General features: G+C 37.7%; 3 protein-coding genes across 8 annotated transcripts; 1 reads left to right on the forward strand and 2 right to left on the reverse strand.

The window, feature by feature from the left end:
• Positions 1-2: 2 nt before the first annotated feature.
• Positions 3-4,865, reverse strand: LOC137140280 (complement C1q-like protein 2). 5 transcript variants are annotated; one of them, XM_067528539.1, is made up of 6 exons: positions 4,294-4,865; positions 3,390-3,578; positions 3,155-3,226; positions 2,629-2,712; positions 2,415-2,546; positions 1,039-2,322 (listed from the first exon to the last, which is right to left on the reverse strand). In XM_067528539.1, exons 2-6 carry the CDS (start codon positions 3,448-3,450, stop codon positions 2,039-2,041), a joined length of 633 nt encoding a protein of 210 aa, XP_067384640.1. In that variant the 5' UTR covers positions 3,451-3,578; positions 4,294-4,865; the 3' UTR covers positions 1,039-2,038. The 5 variants fall into 5 exon arrangements, with proteins under 5 accessions (XP_067384643.1, XP_067384642.1, XP_067384640.1 ...); XM_067528540.1 differs by lacking the exon at positions 4,294-4,865 and adding an exon at positions 3,736-4,203; XM_067528542.1 differs by lacking the exons at positions 1,039-2,322; positions 4,294-4,865 and adding an exon at positions 3-995 and having other exon boundaries at positions 3,390-3,704.
• A 118-nt stretch (positions 4,866-4,983) lies between these two features.
• On the forward strand, positions 4,984-9,170 carry tprg1l (tumor protein p63 regulated 1-like). Of its 2 annotated transcripts, none has more exons than XM_067528536.1 (6): positions 4,984-5,363; positions 5,524-5,615; positions 5,945-5,995; positions 6,118-6,243; positions 6,516-6,669; positions 7,272-9,170. In XM_067528536.1, the coding sequence occupies exons 1-6, from the start codon at positions 5,136-5,138 to the stop codon at positions 7,464-7,466; spliced, it is 846 nt and encodes a 281-aa protein (XP_067384637.1). In that variant the 5' UTR covers positions 4,984-5,135; the 3' UTR covers positions 7,467-9,170. The 2 variants fall into 2 exon arrangements, with proteins under 2 accessions (XP_067384637.1, XP_067384638.1); XM_067528537.1 differs by having other exon boundaries at positions 7,241-7,458.
• On the reverse strand, positions 8,658-23,833 carry wrap73 (WD repeat containing, antisense to TP73). The gene is made up of 13 exons (XM_067528535.1): positions 23,674-23,833; positions 22,961-23,048; positions 22,680-22,832; positions 21,647-21,763; positions 14,688-14,760; positions 13,645-13,748; positions 13,230-13,316; positions 11,774-11,908; positions 11,404-11,481; positions 11,222-11,324; positions 10,961-11,086; positions 10,588-10,779; positions 8,658-10,239 (listed from the first exon to the last, which is right to left on the reverse strand). Exons 2-13 carry the CDS (start codon positions 23,027-23,029, stop codon positions 10,127-10,129), a joined length of 1,350 nt encoding a protein of 449 aa, XP_067384636.1. The 5' UTR covers positions 23,030-23,048; positions 23,674-23,833; the 3' UTR covers positions 8,658-10,126.
• Between the last annotated feature and the right edge of the window lie 1,773 nt (positions 23,834-25,606).

Below are 25,606 nucleotides of genomic sequence, written 5' to 3' on the forward strand. Positions count from 1 at the left end.
GCCACTTATTCATTTATTATTGAAAAGAAGTGACAAATGTCACCAAGTTTGTCTCCACATTTGACAATTAGATGTATTTCAACATTGTCCTGACTTTGCTTTTACTTGAGCTTAATATACAGTATTATAAATCATTTTAATTAAAACGGTATGTAAACAGGTTCAAGTAGTGGATTTTTTCATGTCTCACTTCAGCAGGTTCACAGCTTGTTCTTAAATAAATAAATCTCTGTATGATAAGTTTTAATTGACTACACAAAGTTTCTCTAGTACAAAGTGAATCATGGGAAAAATTATTTGATTTAACAGGCAACACTTTTTAAAACCAAACTGCATTGATGTATGAAATTGTAAAGACAACATTGCTCCCCAGAGGAGAAATTCTTAGACTTTACTGTGACCGGGGCATATTTGCGTTTCTGTGAACTCTTTCCTGAACTACTGATTAAATCACTCAGAACTTCCCTTAACTTCTCATATTTGCTCTACTTAAATAACCAGTTTAAAAATTTTAAGTGTCTTTAGACCACAATGATTTTCAAATTTCTAAACACACACTTATGCCCTCATGAGGATTTCATCTGCCACCAGGACCAGGTCAACATCTAAATTAGTCCAGAACAACAGCTACAACAAATACAGAACTTACTGCCAGCTGTGTGTTAGTGCTAAATTACGTGCTTACATGCCAGCAGTGTGTCATTCCTTTGGTCCCTTGGTTTTACACACTACTAGTACACTAAGCCGAAGAAGGTATTCAGTAGCTCTGTGCTTATTTCTGTTAATAGTAATAATTATAATAATGAGTGATACTTTATTGATACTCATTGGGAACATGTTGTTTGACATAGAGGACAAGGTACAAACATAGAAGCTCCTGTGCCGTTACTTGGCTCCAAACAACACGTATTTCCGTACCTTCATCCTCCCTCTGCAAGTGCCTCATCCCCATCCATTGTTTTGCCAACAAGGTGTTCATACTTGGAGCATGTCATCTGGAAAACACAAAACATACACACATCATCTGTTGAATAATTAGTTATGACATTTCACATATATTCCATCACACAATGGGACGGTTTCATACATTTTATTGTGTTATTTTAGTATTTGCAATTACATTTTATTTACTATAGTGTGAATTATCACGTTAAAATCGATTCCTGTCTGCTAACACCGATAGGCTCTAAGGGAGTCAGTAAGTGACACATAATTATGATCCTTACTGAAATGTAGGAGTGAACTACTAAGTGTCATCCTAGGAGGAGTAAATAACAACTTACAACCCCTACCTGAAACATTAATCACACACTTATTGACCTCCTTTATGTTGGAATGAGCCACGATGTGGGAGAAACCAAGGGTAGATAAAGAATAAAAGTTATTGCTTTCTCATTAAATCAAGCATAGTAAGTCTTGCTTTTAAAGAGAAACAACACAGTTTTGCAAAAACATCAAATGGCAGCAGCATTTTCTGTATTTGTACATTTTACTAAACCAGAGACAAGTGCTAATTCATACATTCATAATAAATGTTGTAGATGGTGAAATTAACGACAAGACACAATACACAAAACTGGAGATCAAAAGTATCTGAACATTGCATTATCATGTTATGCTTACTGTGAATAGAACCATTTATTGTTTGAGTGGCACGAGTAACCATTGTTCAGCTATAAAATATCTTTGGCCAGCCACACAGATTCTTATACCAAATAGGAAAATGTGTTTTTCTGCTAACAATAAGGATATTTCATTTTCAAACATATTTCACCATCTGCTAAATGAAAGACACATACAGGACTAAACTATAGCTTTATCTTTTTTATTCAGATTTAAGATACATAATATATACAAATATTGTTTTGTCATTCATGTTTCTTTCATGTGTGTGAGATAAATACTGTTGAGGAGACTTTGCAGGTACTGATACAGAATTTCTATGTCAGGGTACATTGATTTATAAATTTAAATATTAGTGTTCCTTTAATCAGCAAGCACTAAAACACATGCGTGCACACCTAGGACTGTTTCTCTTTCACATGGTGAAAAGCAAGTGGCCACTGAAGGTGCTATGGTGATTTTCACTGTCAAAAATCCTTGTGTTGGTCCACAGACGCAAAAACACATCATCTCCAACCTCTAACAGCAGTGTTACGCCATTGGCAGAACTCCCATAATGCGACGTCTGATGCTCATACGCAATGAAAATATGCTCTCCATTTCTGACCAACACAGCACCTGAAGAATGTGAAGCATGTCCATGGGCGCCAATGTAGAATTCAAAGTGGTAGGCGTCTCTCACTGGTGCAATGAAAAAACCTGTAGGACATTTTTGTCAGCGCATGCAAGCAGGCGAATGACAACACTGCCAAAAAGAAAGCTGTATTGCTTAAATTGGTGAAATTCAGTACCTGTGTGTGGGCTGTAGGCATTTCCGATGTTTGTGACGACATGTCTGAAGACCAGTGGAGTATGTGTGTTATATGGCCCGATAGTTTCTGAGCCTGAAGCGAGCAGAGATGCTGAGAAAGCCACCTGTTTAACTGACAGGGAGAAATGAACATGCTTTAAAATGGGCAATGTCACAACGCGATAGTGACAGTGATAAAGTGTTTAAAGATTAACCTTTCCTTTCGCTATTTAGAGCCTCCACCTGGTTTTCTGTGACATTTGTCCTGGTTTTAATCGTGTCCAGTTCTCCTGTCTGAGCTTAAATTAAATGGAATATTAGAATCAGTCAGTTAAAAAGTATTTCATCATAACAGTTTTCCTGAAGGTTTGCTTTGGCTCCTGAAAACATGAATTGGAAAACCATGTTTTATTTAAATACTTGTTTTTAACACATTCAGAAAGTGTTTTTGTTTTTTATATTCCTATCTTTGCTAATGTTAAATTAGCTAAAGGTGCATTATTGTTATTATGTTAGGGTTAGATTTAAGATTGCATCCCCTTACATTGAAAAGGCACTTAAAGGGATGGAAACTTAACCCGAAATGGAACAGAATAATTATGCACAATCAGCTAGTACCTGTTTTTTCATCATCAGAAGTACCGAAAATGGTCAAGGACTGTATAAAAACTTTATTGAATATTACATTGATAATTTTTTTTATACAGGAATTTAAACTTTTGCACACTGTATCCAGTATACCTTGGATCTGTTGCTTCAGCTGATCCAATTCAGGCTTCTGCAACTCCAGGTCTCTCAGCTTAGCAGTCTGAGCTAAAACCAAAACAAAGACTGTGTTAAATTATAAGACATATTTTTGCAAATGTTAATACTCTTTGTGCATGGACTAGGCTATGATGATGACATGTTTTTACACCATCCCCCCGTAACACTACTTGTTCTTCTGCCACCCACAGATTCTCATTATATCACATACCTTCATTCTCTTTCTGCAAATGCCGGATCTCGACCCTCTGCTCAGCCAACAACGCACTCATCTCTCTCAATACTGCATGGATGTCTTGTGAACAGCTCTGGGGGTTGACGGCAATTGCTGGTTCCCCTCCTGGGAATTCAGTTGGTTTTCCATGGGCAATAATACTTTTGTCAGTCTCAACTGGAAGAGCTGTGGAAAAAAGCAGATGAGCAGCAATAATGAAAAAAACTTTGTTCTCGCCATTTCAAGGTGGCAGTCTGTGTAGCTGTTGTGTTACTTTCAGCCCTAAATAGCCTTTACCCGGTCAATCATTAAAAGACATTATCGGAAACACATCTGTTAGTACCTGGAATGTAGTTTCTTGTTATTTGATAATCACCAAAATTCTAAAAGTACTGTATATTATAAACTGACATTATTACTTCACTGTGGAATACTAAAAGTTTTAATCTTTTTTCATGGCTCACGACACTGACAAGCTCAAGAAGAAAATGTAATGGCTGGTTGGTGTAAAGAGTTAACAAAAATGCATAATCTCTTCCTGTTTAAACATTAAATGACAAAGACAGACACAGGGATGGCTCTCGTGTTGTCTGTTGTCTATTAGCTGATTTAAGATGAGACGTACGATAAACCAATGTTAGAGAGGCAATAAAAATGCATGTCTTCTCCATTTCCTCAATAAATTTCACACTGTAATAAAATCAACAACACAAGGTCACAAAAACATCCACTAGCAGGCATCAGCAATTACATGATTTTCACCACAGCCTCATTTGCCCCACTGACATTAACTTTAAGATTTGCAAAATTTTTGCAAAAGCAAAAAGGTGCCAATGCATAAAGTCACAATGTGACAAAGTGCAAATAGTTAAAACGTAGAAATGAAAATAAAACTTCTCACACTGTGTTGCAACTTGTAATCAGACAAAAAGTACTTCAGTATAGTCCAGAACTCAAAGTACTGCACCTGCAGAAGAGAATAAATGTTTTTGCAAATTAATAATACAATTATAATAGATCACACTCGTTTCTTTTGAATTATGTGCATTTATGGCTAATGTTGACTCACTCCATACATTAAAAAAAAAAGGTTGGTCTGTTACATCTGTCAGCATATCTCTGATTGATAAATTCTTAAACTGGGGATCTGTATTTCAATAAGATTTAGATTATTGAGTATATACTTACTATACCATTTGCAAACTAGTGTTCCTGTCACACTGTCCTGATGGTTATGCTTTATTGTGTGGGAAGAAAATTGTATCTATATCTGGTGCAGTGCCTTTTTCTTTTATTTTAGAACTTGGTCTACAGCTGTCTGTCTCAAACCCATTAAGTTTTAGAAAGTGATTGAACAATTATTTGTTGTATAATAACACAATTGTTAATTTGTGGATAAAATGCCAGTAAAACAGTGGAACCTGCCAAGAATGTGGAGTTTCAATATGGCAGTGTTATAACAGGAGACATACAGTAAAAACAGTCCACCTAAGGCTGAGGCGTCATAGCACTGATGCGTACGAAACACCTGTTTCTAAGACTGGCTCGGTTAAAAGGAGGAGTCCCCTTTAAGAGGAAGAAAAAGAAGGGGAAGTGAGGCAAGACGCACTACTTCCTTGCAGCCCTCACAATCAAAACAATATTCGTGCGCAATGGGCGAGTCTGCATCCTCGAAAGGACATTTTCTAATCTAGCAGTTGGCGCACATTGTCGGGAAGCTGCTCCAGCAGCGTTTGTCGCACCATGCTGCAGCTGAACGACACCATGGAGCCGGAGAGTGCGGGCGCTGCGGTTCTCCACCCTGCAGAAGCCGAGGAGGGGGTCGAAGTAGCCTTTACGCCGCCGGAGGCCGGAGGAGCCTTCGGACACGGAGCCTCAGTGGCCTGTTGCCCCCCGTTACAAACACTGACTCCTTTTCATGTGCACAACCCCACGATGCAGGCGAAGGTGAAGGACTATTTCGTGTTCAGGGTAAGTTGCTGCGTAACGACTTGCGTTTATTAGACTCCTTGCGTATTGCACGCAGTGCATTACAATGTGTTGCCAAGGCACCGGTACATCACAGGGGAGAAAGGGGATGCCGCGTTCTCCAAGGTGCCGATTACTGACGTTTGTGTGATGCTGATCTCAGCCAGGTACCATTGAGCAGGCTGTGACCGACATCAGGACTGTGGCACGCCCTTCAGAGGATGGAGAGGTGCTAAGTGTGTGGCTGCTTGCTGAGTAAGTATCCCAGCTTCATGTGACTGTTTAATTATCCCCCTGGAACTTGAACCTGCTGTGGGCATTGCAGGGTTTACTGTGAAGGCAACACACACACACACACACACCCTACAATTACTAAGGCCCCAGCTTTAATGTCAGTGGCATGTTTGTGTTTGTTTTCACTTATGTTCACTTATTAGTTCGATGAAAAATAAATTATACCTTTTTGGAAATGTTTTTGTTAATATTATATATGGTAGGCCATAATTATTTAGCCCAAAACTCATAAACATCAAATACTTTGGACAAAATCTCACAATTGCCAATTTTGTGCGGGACCTCTGCAGAATTGACCACTGGAACAATGAGAAGGAGAGGCTTGTGCTCATTACTGATCGGTAAGTTAAATATATTTTAAAATATATTTTGTTGACACACTTTTGATGATCTATATCGTTAACATGATAGCTGACAACGTCTGTTGCCACACAATATGTCATTTTTTTGGCTGCGTGTGCAGGTCACTGCTGGTGTGCAAGTACGACTTCATCAACCTGTTGTGTCAGCAGGTCATCAGGATCTCTCTCAACGCTGTGGACACCATCTCAGTGGGAGAGTTTGAGTTTCCACCTAAATCCCTAAACCAGTACGCTGCTATATTTTAGTCTGAAAATAACTATTTACTCCAAGTTAATTAATCAAAGCCTTAGAAAGAGGCAATGCATTACATTGTGATTTTGTTTTAATTATTTTTTGGTTAAAACATTTGTAATATAACAAGGTATTACAGATTTAGAAGGTGGTTTAAAAAAAAAAAAAAAAGGTTCAACAGGCATGCATTAAAAATGGGCACTCTCTCCGTAAACACAAATGTCTCAGCTTTGAAATAATTATTCTAACACTGCTGTTTATTTACAGGCGAGAGGGCTACGGGATTCGTATCCAATGGGACAAACGTCCTCGGGCCTCATTCTTGAACAGGTGGAATCCCTGGTCCACAGACATGCCCTATGCCACCTTCACAGAGCACCCCATGGCCCATGCTGATGAGAAGGTGGCCTCTCTGTGCCAGGTATAATCCTTTTAATTTGCGTCATTTTATTTCATTTAGAATTTTAAATTGCATAATTTGTCCAATTCATTATTGGAAGTTTAAATTCAGTATTAAAAGCTTGGAATGTGAGTTAGTTTTTGTGTTGGTCCTATTTTACAAGACAAACGACAGTAAGCAGTGGAATCAGAGTCCATTCACGCAGAGTTGGCAGTAAAAACAACGTGATTAGCCACAGTCAAACTCAAAACAATTGACTGGTTGCAGCCTTATTCATTTTCCAAGAAAAAGCTAGTTCTTCAGCTTAAATTAGTAGTCATGCCTGTATGTATGGCTATTTTCAGAACTATTGGTTTTGAACTTAATGTCATGGCAACAACAGTACCTGGGGAACTTTTCTGGGGAAAGGACTGCATTTTCTTATTCAGAGCTATGTATAATAAACTGACCTCAGCTGGCTCTATGTCCCCATGAAAATCATTTTCTTACACTTCAGAGCAGCACTATGAAAAGTTGATTTTATTCTAGACATAAGTTTCCAAAGGATGCACTGTACATTGTAAAACATAACAGATGACAAACTTTTAGATAGGTGTTCTGGCTTTATGTTTTCTTTTACCTAGTTGGACAACTTCCGAACCCAGCTGGTGCAGGCAGTGAAGAAATCCCATAAGGAGCATCCTATCCCCGGCGGGTCTAACGGTGTCCTGATCCTGGAGAGACCCCTGCTCATTGAGACCTATCTGGGTATTATGTCCTTCATCAACAATGAGGCCAAGTTGGGCTACTCCATGACCCGAGGGAAGATCGGCTTCTAAAACCCACAGCTTTCTTTCTAATGTTCCCCAACTTACAACAGAGTTCAACCCATCTGTCTTTGATACACTGTGCTGTGTGAAGAACGCTGTTGCTCCACCACAATGAGATGTGCAACCAATCTGTGTGTGTACATTGATCCCATGTTCACACTTCCTGAAGTTGGTGTCACAAACAACTGTAGGTAGATGATGCGCAGCACTGCATTGATTGGCTGGCCTGTTTTTTAGTGCCCACAAACCTTATCTTTCAAAGAGCTGCTCACTGATCTGATGAATCTGTGTGGCTCCTTAAGGAGTGTTCGCCAATGTGGAATAAGTTGGAGAAGGACACAGCACTTGCATCAGTTCGCCATTTCTGTAGTTGTTCTAGGTTGAGCTTCTTATAGTCTCATGCTCCTTGTTAATATGACGTTTAGATTTTGGTAGAGGGATACTAACATCGGGGTTGAAGATGAGCTTTGTATCTTTTCATCTTCTTCATGGCACAGAGAGTAGAACACGGAGGCTAGACCCTCAGCCAAGAATATATTCCATGTTTGCTACTATTGTATAGTTTGAAATGCTGAATGGAATTATTCAGCATGGCAGGTCAGTAGAAAGAAAAAACAGGAAAATAGTAGCACAAATTGTTACTGCTGCACTGAAAAACTCTGGGCTTAACTGATTTATTGTAGAAAATAACAGCTGGGAAACACGCTTGAGTGGATTCTATAAATTACACATTGAAATCTTCCTCTGTTATTGGCCATTGATGTGCTCTCATTGTTACATTTACCTAAATTATGTCTTGCTGCTTGGAGAGCTGCATTGGCTACCAAAGCTAAATGTTTTGGTACGTTACAAATGCAACATGAATCTGTAAACTGTGTCTTTGTGTTTTGAAGTTGGTCCTGTAAGTCGAATTTGTTTCAGGCATACAAACACAAACATTACATTGAATAATGAATTAGGATACAAAATGAAATATATGCAAACCAAGCTTTGCATCAATTATTTAACCACATACTGTATCTTTTGAATGTTTTTTCATTCTTAAGCTATAATACATTATCGTGCTACCAAAAGGTAAGAGGCCATATTTTCATGCTCAACAATGCCATTGAACAGATCCCAAAATGTCTTTTTCTGTGCATAACTTGTGCATGTTCCTTGCATGTTCAGTTTGCATGACAGATTTTTTTTTAAAAAGGAATATCCTAAATGGATTTGTAAATATTTTGTTTATTTTGATGCGGCTAACTCACAATTGATTCTCAAAAATTTATATTTCAACGCTAGTTCTTAAGAACTTTATGTAGGAATTTGAATTAGGGATGTACTGTAATTCAATATTATAAAGATGCAAGCTTTACTTTTTGTTCTAGATATTTGTAGCCCAGTAGCCACAATAGACAACAATAAATATCAACATGTTCTTGTCAAGGCCTCACCTCTGGTTGTTGTAAAGAAGGGAATTGATATTATACTTGTACTGTTACGGACTGCAACAAAGTGATAAGGTTACAGTTCAAGTATCTGTATTCATATTTTAAAAGCCACAGGATACAAACAAGTTATGCTTTGAGGTAAATCAATACTATACTAATATATTTAGTACTGCCAATTATTGCTTTTATTCTTAATGGCATTTCAGCTTGGTCATAGTGGATAATTCAGTTCCACCAATAATGTGACAATATTTGCAGATTAAAAAATTGCCACACATGTGTCATGAACTCATTTAAATTTACACAAAGAAAAACTTCTAGTCTTATTTCTACCAAAAACACAAGCATTGGTGATTGAATGTTTTGTTCATTGCAAGTACAGTTTGCATTTCATTTTCGTAGAACTACAGTGTGCACCCATAATTTATTTTAATTTGGGGAGGTCCTGTCAAAGACTCATCTCATGTAGACCCATAAAACAACACTGACAGCAGTGTTGGGACATTTGCTTCTAAAATGTTTTTGAATGAGAGTTGCTCATCTAGCCATCTGACAAATCACTATCATTCCTGCTTGATTAACATTGTACTATTTTCATTTATAGTAATTTCATAATAGCAACTGCACTGAGCACGGTGGATAACTGCAGAGCATAGTGAACCAGGCAGAGGAAAAACTTGGCAGAGCAGAGTGGACAGATTTAGAATCTCATACTTTCTCTAGTTTAAGTGGTATATTGCAGCTTTAATTGGAACTGAACTACGGTTTTAAAACACCTGCACGAAATGCAGTTTTCTGCAGGTTACAGGGTGTACAACAAAACATTTAGATTTTAGTAACTCATCTTAAGCCTCATAATTTATGACGGTTTATTCAAAATAAAACAAATAAGACAACATACAAAATAGACTAAGTATAGTAAAGTCTATAAAACTCTGTAAAACTATTTTTGCAGTCCTTGGAACTATTAATTATTTATAAAAAAAGTCATCTATTTACAACAGGCTACTAGGATGCCTGACATGAGGAAATATGTCAGCTTCCCCCCCCCATTTTCACCTTTTACCTAGTGAGCAGCTAACTGTGGAACATGTAGCTGTTTAATAAGCTAAGCTTTAGAGACGGGTTCCCATTAGTCTTTTGGTCATACTTCACATTCCCAAACAGGTTTGTGTGGGCAGGTAAGTCTGAACTGTGATCCTGTTATTGTTGAGACCTGCGTTTTTGTGTGTTTTACTTGTCCTGCTGATCAGTGTCCATATAGCACAAACACAGCTGTTCCTTCCCAAGCAAGATCAGAGAGTCTCCACTGCAATGCCAGCTTAGTGACTGAACCTGGAAACCACCTGGCAGGAGAGAAGCAGAAACTGTGGTGAAAACATGCTTTAACACAGAGTTAAAACATTAAAAGAACATCGTTTCTTTTTAGGGATAAATCAAAACCTAGAAAAAAAAAAAAACCTGATTGAAGAGTAAAAACAATAGCAGTAAGGCAATAAGAACCTGATTACTAACAATATAGAGTTCTATCTGATGTCAAGTAGTCTTCAAAATTGAAACAGTGACATGCAGAAGTTGTGCTTGCTTTGTGTAGCTTAAATAAACCTAATGGGGAAGACGGAGTGCACTAACTCTCTGACTTTCTAACTGAGGTGTGTCTGCCAGTTTCAGTTCTTTTTCAATGTGCGCATTACCTTCAGAGGGGACTTGGACAGATACACAGCCTGCCGGGGACCAGAGATAGAGTTTGGTGTTGGCTGTACATAGTGCCAGCCGTGGGTGTCGAGGATCCCATTGAAAGCAGCGTACGGCTGATGTCTGCTCCAGCACAGCCTCTAGGCTCATCTTCTGCATGTCCCACACCCAGACAGCAGTGGCCATGTTGTCTATGGTCGGAGAAACACACATACACAATCCAAACCACCCTCAGCCTAATACAGCCATAAACACCAACACTCTAAAAAAAATATACAACTTGTTTGTTTATTAAAAATGTGGAACCCTGCAGGTGATACAGTTCTTTCAGGCTCCCCATGAAAATAATCAAGAGCGGCTGTAAAGTCTTACCATTTTTGGTGGCTAAATAGCGACTGTCGGAGCTAAATGCCAAAGTAGAGACACCAATCTTTGGGTTGGCTCTGTCGAGGTCTGGTTTGACCACAGGAATTTGGACTGGCAGGGGGGAGATCTCATCTGAACAATGTATAAACAAATAGAAGTTTGTGAATAGATGGAGTTTGTTACATGACCTCCTGATTTTTAAATTTTTTTTGTCAAATACTACATTTAAAAATACATGTATCTTTATAATGGTAAAAATGGATATACATTTGCTCTGGGTGTTGAAGAGTGAACTGCCTACTGTGATATTGTGTAAAGAAAGATCTTCACTGCCAACGGCTGGCCTCCTCTCCACTTCCTTATACACAACCTAAAAATACAACACACAGTAAATAATTGAGCTGCAGTGTCTTCCATGCTCATCGTGAAGGTCAAAGAAAAACACTCACAGCTTTTGTGTTGTTGATGGTTCCTGGGTGCTCGAACTGTGCAATTTTCTTCCATGTGATATGATTAAGGATGCGCACCTGTAGATAAAGTCTTTTACTTCATCATACTATTGACAAAAAGAATGCATGGGAAAAAATGAATTTCTAATTTTAAAAAAGAAAAAAAATATGTATTTTACTGTATGTGGTTTCATATTATTTTTTTTTAAACTTTTCTTTATCAGTTTGACAGTGTTAAGATGTACAACGCTAAGTCTCTGCAGTGTCTTATAATTTGGCTTTACAATAATACCAGTAAATTGCGTTGAGGTAAGACAAGTGTGTGACATCTTATTTCACATAAACCATCATTTAGGAGTTTGGCACATACTTTTTCATCATAGCTACCAATGGCCAGGAATTGGCTGCTGGGGCTCCAGGTCACAGACTTGACACCCAGTGACCACTCATAAGCACTGTAGGTTGACAGCATCCGGCCATCCAAAGAATACAGCAGCACCTTGTACTGTGAAGCAGATCCGTGAAACAATAATACTATCGATTTGGCTTTTTTAACGTCTCCACCAAACTTGGCCGATTGAAACGCTACAGAGCACAAGCCCAATTTGGATTCAATTTTTTTCCCCCCCATGAGAAGTGGTATGATTCTAGTCTTCACTGCGCTAGTCTATTTTAATTTAACTTCCAGAGCACGTGCATGGATTAGTTTTCGCCCATAATTAGAGAATCGCAGAGAGTATACATACACAGTTGAAACCAGATGGTTACATACACTGTTTATATATTAAAAAAAAAAAAAAAAAAAAAAAAAAAAAAAAGGCTGAGTATTTTTAGAGAATTCTTTATTACACTCTTCAAGGTAAGAAGTTTACCTACACGTCTGTAGTATTCGGTAGCAACATTGGGTCCAACATTTCAGATATCCTTCCACAAGCTTCCCCACTGAGTGGCTTTTCAGCCTATGTTGGACAGGACTTGTTTCACTGTGGATAATGACACTCTCTTCCCAGCTTCACCCAGCATCTTCACACATTGTTTTGCTTTTGTCCTGGGGATGATATGCACTTTCACACCAAAGCACGTTCATCTCTGGGACACAGAACCCATCTCCTTCCTGAGTGGTATGATGGCTGGACATTTTCATGGTTATACTTGTGTATAATACCTTGAACAGATGAATGTGGCACCTTCAGGCACCTGGAAATTGTACCCAAGGTTGAACCAGACTTGTGGAGGTCCACAGTTCTCTTTCTGATATTTTGGCTGATTTATTTTAATTTTCCCATGATGTCATAAAAGGAAGCAGTGTGTTTGAGGTGTGCCCTAAAAATCTATGCACGGGTGTGCTTCCAATTAACTCAAATGTTGTCAATGAACCTGCCAGAAGCTTCCAAAGCCATGACATCATCATCTGGGCTTTTCCAAATTGTTTAAAGGCATAGTGATCTTAATGTATGTAAACTTCTTAAATTGAAGAAAGTAATTAAAAGAATACTCCATAAAATGTATCTCTCTTATTATTCTGCCATTTAGGAAATAGAAATGATTTTAATAATACTAACTGACCTAAAACAGGAAATGTTTAGTCTGATTTGCTGTCAGACAATTAGAAAAAAAAGGTTATGTGTATTCTATACAGCGTATGTAAACATCTGGTTTAAACTGTACATCTGTATTGTCAATTGACAAGGACCAACAGCTTCTCTAGATTTAAAAAAAAATTTTTTTACACAACACCTTACACAGTGATTCACTCTGAGCAAGTTCCTCTTTAACTGTCAGGATGGTTAGTCTATCTTGTTCTTTGGTTGAGTCTTGAGTCTCACCTCCAGGCAGCTGTCCCAAACCGCCAGTACACAGCCATTGGAAGACCACTCCAACCCAGCCAGGTCCTGTGTTTCAGTCTCAAAATGCTGTAACAGAGTAAAATGAATTTAATTACATATTTACAGAATCGAAACACATGCAGCTTTCATTGCATGAATATAAAGCTCAGGACAGTCGTGATCTTAGTTCACAATTCTTTACAAGTTGAGTAAAGAAATAATAACTAAATGATATCTTAAATGCTGCTGTGAATCATACTGGATTTTTTTTTAGATGATTTACATAATAATCAATTATCATAGGGTGAAATTGTTTATCTTTTTGGTGACCAAAAAGTTCTGTCTCCTGCTGCTAAGTATCCTTCACAATTGTTAACTAAATGGTCATAATACTTAAGCAAAACGTCTCACTTACCCTGAGTAAGTGCCAGTCATCACAAACAAATACACTAACATAGTCTTTGCAGTCACGGCGTTCAGCCAAGGCCATATAGCAGCCATCTTTGCTGAAATCGATACCTGTGGATTAGAGCCTAAAATTATATAGATATAATCAGCAAAAGGGCCATAATTATGACAAAGCTCTAACAATGATGAAGTCAAGTAGAAAAATATCAAAGGTTTACAAATTAACCTAGAAAGGCATCAAGCAAATATAAAGGTTGTAATATTTAGGCCTGGTAGCTCAATGGTAGAGCAGAATGGAATGCAGAAGTCAGTGGGATCAAATCCCAGCCTACCCACCAGGCGTGTCCCTGAGCAAGACACTCAGTGCCATCTCCCTGGGTGCCCCCTGTGTCTGCACCCTGCTACCCCCAGGGGGATGGGTTAAATGCAGGGAAAGAATTTCATTGTAACGTGTATATACAAGATGTATATGTGCTCAATGACAATAAAAGGTTGTTCTTCGTGTTCTTCTTGATTGCTTAACATTCATAAAATATTAATTCATCAGCAGCACCGTGGACATTCCCCCTTTACTCATATACAGGGTAAAACAGGCAATTTTCAATTTTGATTAGTGAATTTGGAGTATTATGGCATAGCATGGCTTTTCATTGGAATTATCTGACAGTTTGGCATCATCATATCGATGATATGCAACTATTAGGGCCAATTTATTTATATGGTAACAGTGAGAACACAGGGTTCACAAAAGGGCATAAGCATTGCATGTGGAAAATGGGCAGAGTCATAAACAATCATTTTTCTCCTAGTTGTTGACAGGCCAGGTATGAACGGTATGCTCCATTTACTGAAGAGAGGCACAGCTGTCAGCAGAGAGGACCATAGTTTAGCCACATACCAGGGTCACGCCACAAGGTAAAGATCAACATGTGATTTGCAGGGCATGCTAAGGCACTCTGACCACTGGCCCTGTCCTCAGGTACCCCGGGTAATACAGATACACTTATAAGGCATGAGACAATAAATAAACAATATCAATATCATACTCACCCTTCTGACATGCTTTGGGGTACTTGATGTAAGATACAGCTTTGGTGCAGAGGGACCACACAGTGATTCTCAACTATTAATTTACCAGCAGAAAGGGGAGGGAAAAAAACAAAAACAAAAAAACAGTGGATTATATTCAAGTCAAAGTTTGACAAACACAATATTTATGCATAGGACACAAATACATTCAAGTTACTTCCAATTCAGACTGTCAGGTATTGATGGTAGTTTAAAAAACATTATATCAGTTACTGTTCATTGCTAAACATGGGTGCATAACAAAAGCAAGGGTTGTGATAAGGATCCTATGACAAAGATATGCACTGACTATTAGGCTATATTTTACAAGTGAAAACACAATGTGGCAACACGATTTCTTAATTTCATCTCACTTATCTTTGGGATTTGTCAACATTATCTTGTTACTTACTATACCAGCCATTACTGTATATGTTATATATGCTCATTAGGGGTCCAATGAAAGAACATCTTTAAAAAAAAACAACAACAACATTGGAATAGGGATTGGGTTTTGAAGCCACTTTGATTTCGCATGATTATTTTGACCATATGTCTTCTCTATTACAGGAATATTTTAGTATGTGCAAGATCTATTCAAACACTAGCTGTCTATGGTGACTGGGTGTCATTAGCAACCAATTAATAAGAGCTCTATCAAGCCGGCCACCAGCCTGATGAGGGATTGCAGTGCTGCTCTACACCCAAACACTTGTCTATCATCTACGTAGAGCCAGACTACAATCCAGGCTTGTGTGGCCCATCATGCCCTTTTAATGGCTGTGGACAGAGGCCTGTGATAAATCTCTGTGAGGGATGTGAGACACTGACAGGGCATTCACCCACCATTAGAGAGATGTTACTATACAGACCCTAAGTAGAGTGCTGTCAATCAGCAAATTTCCAAGGGAATAAAAACATATAGTGGCACAAAAAAAAATAAAGTATGTGAACCTTTTGGTAATTACCTGCCGGAATTTTCTTTTTAACTTTATGCAAATCAACAATTTATCATTGTATGCTGACCTAAGATCTCTTTTGTTTAGAAGGTATGTTTCACAGTAACTGATGCTTCCTCTTGAGATGCTTCAATTTACATCTAAATACCTCTAACCCGCACCTTCAATCTTCTGTCATCAACTCCAGCTTAGCAAAACACATACATGTTTTAAATATTCACAGTGTAGATTAGCTAGAACAATACAAAGATCTGTGACTTAAAGTAATAATGCAAATCATCTTTGTAACGGACCATATTTTAAGACAAATGTATATATGCCTGCTGATCATTTCATAAAGTTCACTTGTTTTATCGTTTTGCCACTGGCAAGTTTAGGATTTTTAGTCAATAAAAGAGGTTATACTCATTAAAGTATGAAGTGTCTATACATTAAATTAACAGATCCAAAACAATGTCACGACACATAGTAGGAAAATAGGACTGGTCCATTCTGTAGCCAAGATGTAATGTCAGACATGTGTGCTACAAGTGTGACAAATTAACACCATGTTGTGTAACCAGTAGATTGTGTGCAAAGCCACAAATAAGACACCACATCAAAGAATAACTATCTGGCAACAAGTCAGCGTAACAAAGACACCACACGTGTTAATGCTCATTTGGACAGCAGACATTCAAATAACCAATGGGCTCACTTCAGCAACACTGATGGCTGCAAAAGATTTTGACTCAAAGACCAGAGTGTAAAAAGAAAAACATGGAAAGCTTTTGGACACTGTTAGAGAACCTGTGGTCTGTATAGCTGTACAATTGTCTGGTTGCTCACACCGGAAGCTTTTGTTGCATCCCCACAGTTAACAATAACAGACAAGTTAAATGGATAAAACTTAATGGATGCATTGATGGAAAAGTACATCTAGATGAGTATTTATAATATAAATGTTTGGATCAAATAAATGCTTGTCCTCCATAATACACATTTAAAGTACATATCATAAGCATTCATTTCTGCTTTATTGTATAAATTACAGAATTTTATTACAAGCTCAAAAGGTTGAGGTCTCATCTGATGGAGCACAATTAAATTATTCCTTTTCCCTCATGCGGAAATCAATGTCTGCAATCACACAATCAATTAAATGTATTGGACCATCATACTGTAATGTTGACTGACATTCCACCTTAAAATAAAAGGCGCCGTGCTTATCTATGCAATTTAATAATTTAGTCAGTGGAGCACAGAAAGAGTAGCCACTACTTAGGTGGGGGCTAATGGGGATCAAACTAAATCAGATAAAAATAAACAGAGACTCTTAGTGCCATCATAGATATTCTAGTAAGAGCTGTAGACATCTGTGAAAATAATTGCTCTATACAATTTACAAATATTAAAAAAATCTTTTGGCAACAAAAAAGGACAAATTCATGACAAAAATGAAATTTAAGAACATCTAGAACCAAAACTACTGAAGTGACAAAACCCATCATAGTGTTCAGACAGACATTTGAACTAGGACAAGTCTGTCACCTAACTGGGTAGAAGTGTTGACCTTTTTGCTTGGTCAAGACATCCAGCTGTGCAGACCCTGTAATAACATAGCACTGCATGTCTTCTGGACATCCCCGCAGACATGGTGCCAAGGCAACCCAAATCAACACTGCTCAAACACAAATACTTCTTGGATGCCTTGAACCCACCACATAGGGGATACAGGGAGATCAAGACCTGAAATGTAGTGTAACTTTAAACTTGGTGGCGGAAGGGTAGCATGAGGAAAATAGGTGGGAAATGCTTTTCCATGTGGGGTGGTATGCAATAAGAACCTTAGTGGGTAATGCTACACTTCAGCTGAAGTATCTTTGCCTAAGGTGAGTAGCAGCTTGGCGATGGGGGCTCAATACTTGAGGTTGGTGTGAAAAGGCAAAACTTCACCACAGCAGCTGCTGTTTCTCATCCAGTGATGGGTTTAAAAAATAATAATCACATCTGCCAGTGTTAGCATTACTGCAATTGGTGATCAGTACAGCACATGTTTATCTTTTAGTATTGGTTTGATCATCACTCATAGATGCTTCCTAAGGTTCTTCATATTTTTAACCAAACCAAATTTTATTCTATTTTATTCTCTAAAAAAATAAAAGTATTGTTCAAGCCACCATATTATCTGCTTTGGATTATTTAGATATTCTGCCACTTCCACATTTAAGACACAGAATACTATCCATCTTACGGCTATTTGCTTCATAAGAGCAGAAGAATAGTACTCATAGTACTCACCACTGTGAATTATAGGAAAAGGTGGGTTAGCTTTTGCTTTTAGAAGGCATGTGCATACTTCTACCTTTATTTACAAGGCCTTATTATCCATCTTCCAAGATATCTGGCCTCACCGATTGACTGTACATGGTAGTGTACATACCCATAAACCATACTCTTAATTGTATGGCTAATAATCTTAATTGTCTGACTGTATTCTGGATGAACGTTAACCATATTTTATGTTGTTCTATGTTTTTATCCTTTATGTATTTCATTTGCCTTGTACATAACAAATAAACAAGCAAACTAACATATGTTGAGCCTGTGAGATTTTTTATTTATTTTTTTTAAATGGGGTGGGTTTGCAAATTTTTCATGGGCTAGTGTAAAGTAACTGCAGCTGTAATTAAGAGCTGTATAGATAAATTCATTTCTGTTAGCATTTAACAACAATTCATAACAAGAAAACCACAGAATTAGGACACGTTCTCAATAGAACGGTCTGTGGGCAACATGATAACTACAATCAACTGTAAACAAAAGTTACTGACAGCACCCTTGAATAAAACCTATCAATCAGCCATTCCTGTTGCACGCCTAGGCTAGAGCGAGAGAATGGGCAAATGTATTTGATGCCATATAGGCCTATCTGTCAGCGGAGGATTAGACTGCAGGCATTCCACACAGGAAGTCATCTCAAACTAATATAGCTTATTTCTCCTGTTACAGCCTTATGATTCTACTAAGGAACCGGAGCCTCAAGCAGCCTACACACAGCTATGGGTGAATTATTGTCCCATGATGCATTGCAGCAGCTGACTACAACTACAGTGTAGCCTGGTAGCATTGTTGCCAACAAGTTAGCGAGGCTCCAGCAATACTGGCCAAAATGCTATTGCTAATATGATCCCAACAATGTAAAAACCATTAGGGAAGTCAAGCTCAATGATGTCCTTGGCTGGATTTTTTCCACCCTAAGTTCGTCACCCCTCAGCTGGTAAACATGGATTAACATGGATGTGTGAGTGGCATTTTGTGGGATCCTAGGATAAACGATTGGAATTAAAAAAAGACAACTTGATTGAGGACTCCCAATACATAGGCTAGGCTTCTGCAATGTGACTTTCTAGTAAATCTGTGACATGGCGCCATCCCATATTTAAAACAGCTATTAGATTTATTTCCAATAACAAAGTAGTTCTCTGTTAAAGCATGCTTTTATATATGGTGTGAGGTAATACCCAACTACCATTTTGTCTGGGGTTCAAAAGAAAATACTGCAATATCTACACAAACACAAGCAGGAAAACATAGCAAACTAAGCACATTTACTGACATATAGACAAACACACAAGAATGCACGATCCACACCACAGGCAGCTGTCCCTAAACAAGTTAATATAGCAAGCTGTTTATGAGGGGCTGAAATTCAAGCCTTGACACGAACACCCGTCTGGCATACCCTTAATGAAATCTTGGGCTGGGGTGAAGGTAAGTTCAGTAGGCCTTTTGGCAAAGTGGTAGCAAGTGCCTACTATGCCTGTTAAACTATATGTGCAACTACAAAAGGATGCACTATAAGAGTAAGCAGTAGATACACTTCCTGGTCATATTAGCCAGGTAATAAAGGCAGTTAGTGAGTATAGGTTTGAAGATGATGTAACATGTAACATCAAGAAAATCTTGTCATAGTTAAACCATGAAAAATGCACATCAATAATTAAAAATAAATAAATAAAATTCTAGCCATAACTAACCATTGCCTAAAAGCTCCACTCTGTCTTGTCAGAGCTCTTCATCATTAGTGATATGTTACAGTCCAGTAGAGCCTTGCACAAAAAGAACTTAACACCACTTTCAGTGTGACTTGAAGGAATAAATGTATTAGGTTAAATGAAGTCTAATTATCTGACGAGTATTGCTATTAATCCCGGATTCCCTGTCTCAAGAAATGTTTAACTCTTTGTAAATTGAAATTAATTAAAAATAATGAATACTTCAAATGGCAAGAAAAGTAACAATAATTATTATGATGATGTCATTTAGGTACTACATCATTACACAAATATTTTTCTAAATTGTTTCAGCAAGATATCTCTGTAGGAAATGAATGAAGGCAGCTCAAAGGGACTGTGGGTTGATTAAACTTATTGCAACTCATCTAATACATTTAGAACTAAACTATAATACTGATCTTGATCATTTGTGTTTACCTACTCTTGTGCCTGAACAAAAGATGATTGCAAGACAAGCTTTTAATCAAAGGAAATTATAATTGAGGAACAAACACAACATGAACAACTTGGGGTTCAGTGCCTTGCACAAAAAAGAAACAAAATGACTCTTGATCCACACTTGCCACATTTACCAAGTCAAGTCACATTCAGACTTAATACCTACATTTTTACTGTTTGATGAAAACACAATTCATCCTTGAGAAAGAAGCCTCCTTTCTTTGTAAAGATGCAGACAGACACAAAGAAGATGTGCACCCAGTACCCTTCTCCAGACCAGACACAGTTGCATGTTTGGCAACAGCACCTGTCATGTGATTCCTGGAGTTTGGAATCATATTCCACATGGCCTAAGAGTAGCTGCTATTTTTTTCTGAACATTATACGAGGAATTAGTAATAAAACAAATTGCATTATTATTTCTGGGCTTCATTGAGTTGATTCTTCAGACCATATTTAGCAGGTGTACAAACTACAAGTGAACTACTAGTGAGGAATGATCCGTAGCCACTTCATTACAACCCAGTGTTTGGTTGCAGATCCTTAAATGTGTTGTGTACTATATAATTCTTCAAGTCAGGACTAACAAAACCCTAATATTTCCATCCATTACTATACTGATAAAAACTTATTGCAGATTTATTGCTGTATAAGAAAGTCTACTACAGAAAAGTCAAAGATATGTTCAACATAATCCAAGTCTCCGGTACATTTTGTCCCACAGAAAGTTCGTTTTACAGATGTAAGGTTCATTGCTCAGAGCATATCTTGGCCATAAGTGATTAAAAAATAAATGTATTGAGGTGATGTCCATTAAAAAAAAAAACATGTAAAATTTTATATTTGTAAGTGAATCAATGTAAGATTTTTTTTTTAAACTCTTTAAATCAAGATGTACATTAGGAGGAACACATAAGTTCAACTTTTATTTTGAAGTGACTAAACTGAGTTAACTACACTTTTTATGAATATAAAAAAAGTTAAACAAAATTTACTCAAGGGCAGTGGATCCGAGGAACAACCTACTAAGAAGCTCCTACTGGCTTTTAACATATTTTTTAGACTCTTTAGATCTTTTGATGTATCCTGATTAATTCTATCATCTCTTGCAGTACTTGTTTTTTAGGTTTGGACATTTGTATCCAGTTTTTTTCACTTTTACTGAGTTTAAGGTCATCAATAACAACAGGAGTCGCTGCCAAAGAAAAGACCATACCTACATCAGAAGAGCACATACACATTGCACCCATGTTCTGAAGGTGCTTGGAACTCATGTATGACAGGATGCTAACAGGAGTAGAGCAATGAAATCAGGCTGAATACATGGAGCAGGTGGGGAGTGCAGTGCAGTCAAGAAAGGCTCTGGTGTCTGGCTATTTTCAGGTCACCCTTCTTGTGGGCCAGCAACAGTTGAAACCAGACAAGCATATCCATAAACACACGTCTGTGCGCATGAATGCATGCACACATACAAATTGACACTTACGTGGAACTCAGTGGTGTTGAGAATGTGACGTCCGTCTGGGCTCCAGCGTGAGGAGACTAGTCCTATTGAGCCCTCATCAATCTTACAGTGCCATTCCGGTTGTTCAAGAGACCAAACCTGAAGAGGAAGACAAAGAGAAGATACAGTGTGACAGAAAAATAGCAATTAGCTATCACGGATGACATCCCTCTCACGCATCCTGTATCTACCCAAATTTTCTTTCAAACCAAGAAGAAACCATGAAAGACTGGCGCTGGATACCAATACAGAGGTAAGGTACTTCCGTTTGTTGTGATGCACGAGGAACTAACTTCACACTAACATGGCAAATTTCTAAAATCTTTAGCAGAATGGTTGTTGAAAATTGTGTTAAACCTGTTGTAAAGGAGTTTTATTTGAAATGGTAGCATCAGCATCTCAGATATTTGGTGTGTGTTATTTTCTATGCTGTCCTAATGTGTAAATAAAGTAATGGTGAAACAATACTAAACAAAATGATAAAAGTTACATGTCCTTCAAACTTTTTTCATTTATATAAATAATTGCAAAACTTTGCAAGGTCTAGTGAACAATGGCTTTGTAGATGTTCAGTCTATACAAACAACAAAAAAATATCAAACAGGTTCACGTGCAAACCCTGAGGGATATTCCAGAAAGTAAGTTGTGTAAATACTCAATTTATTAACCCTGAATTAAATACATTTTAACTTACTCTGAGAACCTAGCCTGATCGCAAACTCTAAGTTTTCTCCTCCCATTGAGACTGAAGAAGCAGCGGGTGCAACGTTTCATGTAGTTATTCATAAAGTCCAAATTAAAAGTGTACATTTGAATGCATTTAAGGTTTTCAAACTCAAAAAAAGTCAAACTCAAAAAAAATGTAATTTATGTCTACTTTAGTCCCTCTATCAAATTAAAGCATTTTCATTTACAAAAAAAACAAGCCATTTATGTGTTCTTTAGCTGATGTCAGTTACAAACCTACACTGTATAATGAGTCATACATTGACACAGTCCCCTTTCCATAATTTACCTGTACCAGTCCTCTCTTATACATGGCACAGAGAATATAGAGAGAGTCAGACGACCAATCCATGTGGGATATCTGGTCCAGGCAGGTGTAGAGCTGCAGGATCTGGAGGGTGCTCATATCTCGCACCACTAGCCTATATTGCACACAGGTAGCCTGGAAAATACAGCAAAATCTAGCAATTGGAATTAAAGTTAAAAACATTTAATGATAATAATAACAGTACATTAAATACAACGCACAATTACACATCAGTATGTATTTTCTAAAATGAAATCGCTTACCAAATATTTCCCATCTGGTGAAACTTTACAAAGTTGGTTGGACTGCTTGAAAACTTCGGAAAAATTCATCTTATGATCACAATAGTTCCTGCAAGAGAACAAGTTGTGACAATTTAAAGCCTTAAAAGAGTTTCTTCAGCGCTTTAACTTCAAGAGAGATATAGGTTTGTAACTGAGAGATATAGGTTTGTAACTGACAGTTTAGTCACAACTTGTGTAGTTTCTAAAGATTAACACGGGAGGGCGTCATAACTTCAGCAAATACAAACGCCTCACACAGTAAACAGAAAAGTTCATACATACAGATCTTTTAGGACTCAAGCATTATAACCATTATTTGGGGACAGTAGTTTACTGAGTAGAAGCCACTTGATTTAAGATAGCAGTTTCAAACTAGCATCAGCCAAAAGCGCTACAAGTAGCTAAGTCCGTTAGCCTAGCTGTCCGACTCGTAAAACAAAGCGACACTAAGTTTAAATCACGCATTCTTACTCATTTTACTCGCTTGCTACAATCATACTCTGTATACTCTGTATGATTGTAGCCTCGCATATTACGACAAGCCAACGCTAATTTTATGCTACGGGTTACGTTGGTTGTTACTACTCCTGCTTTTCATACATCCACGACCACTGGACTCATTCACCGATAGCATGTACAGCTAACGTTAAGGTGCTACCTAACAGTTAGCCAGTGTTAACCATTAAACCTACCTTCAGTGTTAATGATGTTTCCTTTTGTTGGTAACAGAACAGACGCCAAAAGTCCCACTAGCAATTTAGAAAATGTGTTTTGTTGGCATGATCGACTTCAGGGGACACGCCGTTAATCTGTGTACTCTGGCTAGTTTGTTTGTATGAGTGGTTTATGACACAGCGAAGCTGTCCTATCAGCGTCTGTCTACAGCCCTATGCATTTTGGGAAATGTAGTTGATTGTTGTATTTACCTTTTTTTTCTGCGAATGAACTCTTGTTCGCCCATGAGTACCAAATTATTAACGACATATACGCAACATTTTTTCCCCCATATCAGGACAATCAGCTAAAGATTATACATGTGCTATTGATTTTTAATATGTAGATCATTACTTAATAGCCTAAGTTATATTTTTATTTTTAGATTGTTTTAGACTATGGATTAATTATGTTTTAGCCACAAAAATCTGTTTTGTAGACTAAATTTAGAGTTTTTATATATATATTTTTATATATGCCTCTACAGTCTATAAGGAGAGAAAGGTTTCCCGCTTATGTGCACCCAAACCGCGCTACCGTCGCCCTGCAAAAAAACGCCTCACCTCCTCCTGCTGCGGTCTCCTTCACCAAAGCTCACGCTTCCCCTGGACAGCATGTAATTCAGTTTATCTCCTGTTTTCTCACTGTCGCTTCTCCGAAAAGTCAATCATTTCTGAAGGCTGTTATCATGCTCTAAACTCGATTTTTCAGTTTTTTGTTTTTGCTGTTTTTTTATGGAGGGTCACTCTCTTGGCATGTTTGATAATAAACAGGCAGGTGCTCGGCGCAACATAATCCCTGGGTGTTTGGATTGGAAAAATAATACTCTCCAGGTACGTTGATTCATTTTAATGCATAATAGCCTATGACGGGTGATTTAGATGGACCGAATGTTGTTTTTCATGTCGGCCTTCCAGTTTGTGACATTTGGTTTCCCAACCTATTAGACAATGAAGCCCTAGCTGTCCAGAGAAATTACTGTTCAAAATATTCAAAGTTCTTTCGGTTGTTTTGGTGATGTGTTTTTGTCAATAATCATGGTTTGGATAGTGTTTTTACGGTAATTGTCAGGTGTACGTATCCTTACAGTACAGACAGTATAAAAATAGGCCTTGTAAAATAAAATAAAAACGTAAAAACATAGGCGTTACAAATAACCCCCGTAACAGCCATATGCAAAAGTGTAGAAGAGCATGTTAAAATGACATGGACATACATTTCGGAAAAACAAATGTATTTTCATATTTGCACGGCTTATACAAATAAATATAATTGCTTTAAATAGTGGTAATGAACAGCATCCAATGATTAGCTGCAGCACTTCCGACGACCTGGTTGTTGGAATTCTCATGAAATATTTCACTTGGGTCTAAGAAGGATCGAATCTAAAACAATTTTAAAATTAATTTCTTCTCACTGCCGAGCCAGTTGGGATTGTGAGTTCATTTGGGGAGGCAAGTGTGTGCGTAGAATGTGTGTGTGTGTGTTGTCATGGGTGCTGTAACCCGGGAGTGGAGACACAAAGTAGAGACAGGTGAATATTGGTGAAGCGATGTCGAACTTCAGAGGATTGTTTGACACTGAGAGAAAGGACCAGCAGAGGACGTGCTTTACAGAAATAAGACATAGGCGTGTGTTGGCCTCGGGAAATCATATATTCAAAAACATTGCGTTAAGAAATTTCTATAGATCAATAAAACATATATAAATAAATAGAATACAAATAAATGCAAAGCAAACAATTAAAAGCGATTCAAGTGAATATTTTCTAATATCTTTTTGTGGCCTATTGGATACATTCTCCAGTAGTATTCTTTTCATTTTCCATTAAAAAAATTGGAATAGCGGAAAGAGGGTTGCTGTAGGTCTGTAGCCTAAATTATAAACGTTTAGACAGAAAGACATCTGTGG

Source organism: Channa argus, chromosome 13 (assembly GCF_033026475.1).
Source record: "Channa argus isolate prfri chromosome 13, Channa argus male v1.0, whole genome shotgun sequence".
Taxonomy (NCBI): Eukaryota; Metazoa; Chordata; class Actinopteri; order Anabantiformes; family Channidae; genus Channa; species Channa argus.

Bases quoted from the DNA above. Each gene is read 5' to 3' on its own strand.
- LOC137140280 (XM_067528539.1), bottom strand. From the start codon at position 3,450: ATGAGTGCGTTGTTGGCTGAGCAGAGGGTCGAGATCCGGCATTTGCAG. The intron at 2,713-3,154 runs GTATACTGGATA...ATTTAATTTAAG, and splicing joins GCTGAAGCAACAGATCCAAG to CTCAGACAGGAGAACTGGAC. The intron at 2,547-2,628 runs GTTAATCTTTAA...TCTCCCTGTCAG, and splicing joins TCTAAATAGCGAAAGGAAAG to TTAAACAGGTGGCTTTCTCA.
- wrap73 (XM_067528535.1), bottom strand. From the start codon at position 23,029: ATGAATTTTTCCGAAGTTTTCAAGCAGTCCAACCAACTTTGTAAAGTT. The intron at 11,909-13,229 runs GTGAGACTCAAG...TCTGCTTCACAG, and splicing joins TTTGGGACAGCTGCCTGGAG to TACAAGGTGCTGCTGTATTC. The intron at 11,482-11,773 runs GTATGTGCCAAA...CTTTATCTACAG, and splicing joins TTGGTAGCTATGATGAAAAA to GTGCGCATCCTTAATCATAT.
- tprg1l (XM_067528536.1), top strand. From the start codon at position 5,136: ATGCTGCAGCTGAACGACACCATGGAGCCGGAGAGTGCGGGCGCTGCG. The intron at 5,364-5,523 runs GTAAGTTGCTGC...TGCTGATCTCAG, and splicing joins AGGACTATTTCGTGTTCAGG to CCAGGTACCATTGAGCAGGC. The intron at 5,996-6,117 runs GTAAGTTAAATA...CTGCGTGTGCAG, and splicing joins CTTGTGCTCATTACTGATCG to GTCACTGCTGGTGTGCAAGT.